Source organism: Babylonia areolata, chromosome 20 (assembly GCF_041734735.1).
Source record: "Babylonia areolata isolate BAREFJ2019XMU chromosome 20, ASM4173473v1, whole genome shotgun sequence".
Lineage (NCBI taxonomy): Eukaryota > Metazoa > Mollusca > Gastropoda > Neogastropoda > Buccinidae > Babylonia > Babylonia areolata.
The window spans coordinates 18,730,034-18,731,336 of record NC_134895.1 but is presented as its reverse complement, the minus strand read 5'-3'; the positions used below and the strand labels follow the sequence as shown (position 1 = coordinate 18,731,336).

At 64.9% G+C, this 1,303-nt stretch overlaps 1 protein-coding gene across 1 annotated transcript in view; it reads left to right on the top strand.

Annotated features, from left to right (window-relative positions):
* The window catches only part of LOC143295295 (inactive tyrosine-protein kinase transmembrane receptor ROR1-like), a 210,547-nt gene extending 209,467 nt beyond the window's left edge, over positions 1 to 1,080 (top strand). The window contains exon 14 of the mRNA XM_076606916.1: positions 1 to 1,080. This exon is cut by the window's left edge and continues 166 nt beyond it. Coding sequence (XP_076463031.1) covers positions 1 to 968 — 968 coding nt within the window. The 3' untranslated portion in view covers positions 969 to 1,080.
* The last annotated feature ends 223 nt before the right edge of the window (positions 1,081 to 1,303 follow it).

Genomic DNA, 1,303 nt, shown 5'->3' with positions numbered 1-1,303 from the left:
TGCCCGTGCGCTGGATGCCGCCCGAGTCCATCATGTACGGCAAGTTCACCACGGACAGCGACGTCTGGTCCTTCGGGGTGGTCCTCTGGGAGGTGTTCTCCTTCGGCCTGCAACCCTACTTCGGCTACTCCAACCAGGAGGTGATCGAGATGATCCGCTCACGCCAGCTGCTGCCCCAACCCGAGGACTGCCCTGGGAGGATCTACGGGCTGATGGTGGAGTGCTGGAACGAGATCCCCGCCCGCCGGCCCTCCTTCCGGGAGAGCCACGCCCGGCTGCGGGCCTGGAAGAGCGAGCTGATGGCGGTGCAGAACCCCCACTGGTCCCTGTCGCAGAGCCAGTCCGCGCACTCGTCCAGCACCCACCAGAGCTCGCAGTCCCAGCCGTCCCACCACAGCAGCACGGGCCCCAGCAACACCACGGCCCTGACTGGACTCACCGGCAGCTCCAACACCTCGGACCCCAACTCCACGGCCGGGGGAGCCAGCGGGATAGGGATGCCCCACATGATGGCGGGTCAAGGTCAGATGGCGGGTCACATGATGGGTCAGCCCCACCCCCACTTTGCCATGTCGCAGGGCCAGATGGTGGCCATCCCCCCTCACATGCTGGGCGGGGGCGCTCCCCCGCAGTACGTGATGGCCCGCCAGGGGATCAGCCCCGTGCCCCAGCCGCCCCCGGCCTACACTGCCTTCAATGGGCAGCTGAACAAGCCTTCCCCTGCCGGCTCCGTCACCAGCTCCAAGTCCTCCAACAGCGGGGCCTCGGCCAGCAGTGACCCCCCACCCCCCGTCAACGGGCCCCCCACCTCCATCCCCTCCTCCATCCACAACAACGTGGGCAACGGGGGGATGAGGCAGGTGGTCAGCCCCGCCCCTCCCGTCAGCACTGCCCCTACTGACAAGTTCAGCAACTTTGTGCCACACAGTGCTTACATTCCCACCAACCAGAGGACTTCCGAGATCTGAAGGGAACACACGTGAAGGTCGTAGTTCTGCGGGTGGTGAATGGGACGCCCTGGGGCTGTAGGACTGAAACCTCCGCTCTGAAGTGGGTTGCGGACACAGGCACACACACACGCCCCCCAGGACATGGTATGCTGTGTAGCCAAGCATGAACGGTGGTGACATGTGCACGGCGGAACCCAGTCAGTGTGTACAACACACACAGCACCTGTCAACACACAGACAGAGCCTGATGGAGAGACAGGGACAGACTGACAGCAGGCTCTGCCTCCCCCTCCCCCCTCCCCCCACGCCCCCTTTCTCTCTCTCCGCGCTAAAAGTATTCTGCATGTCGCTGC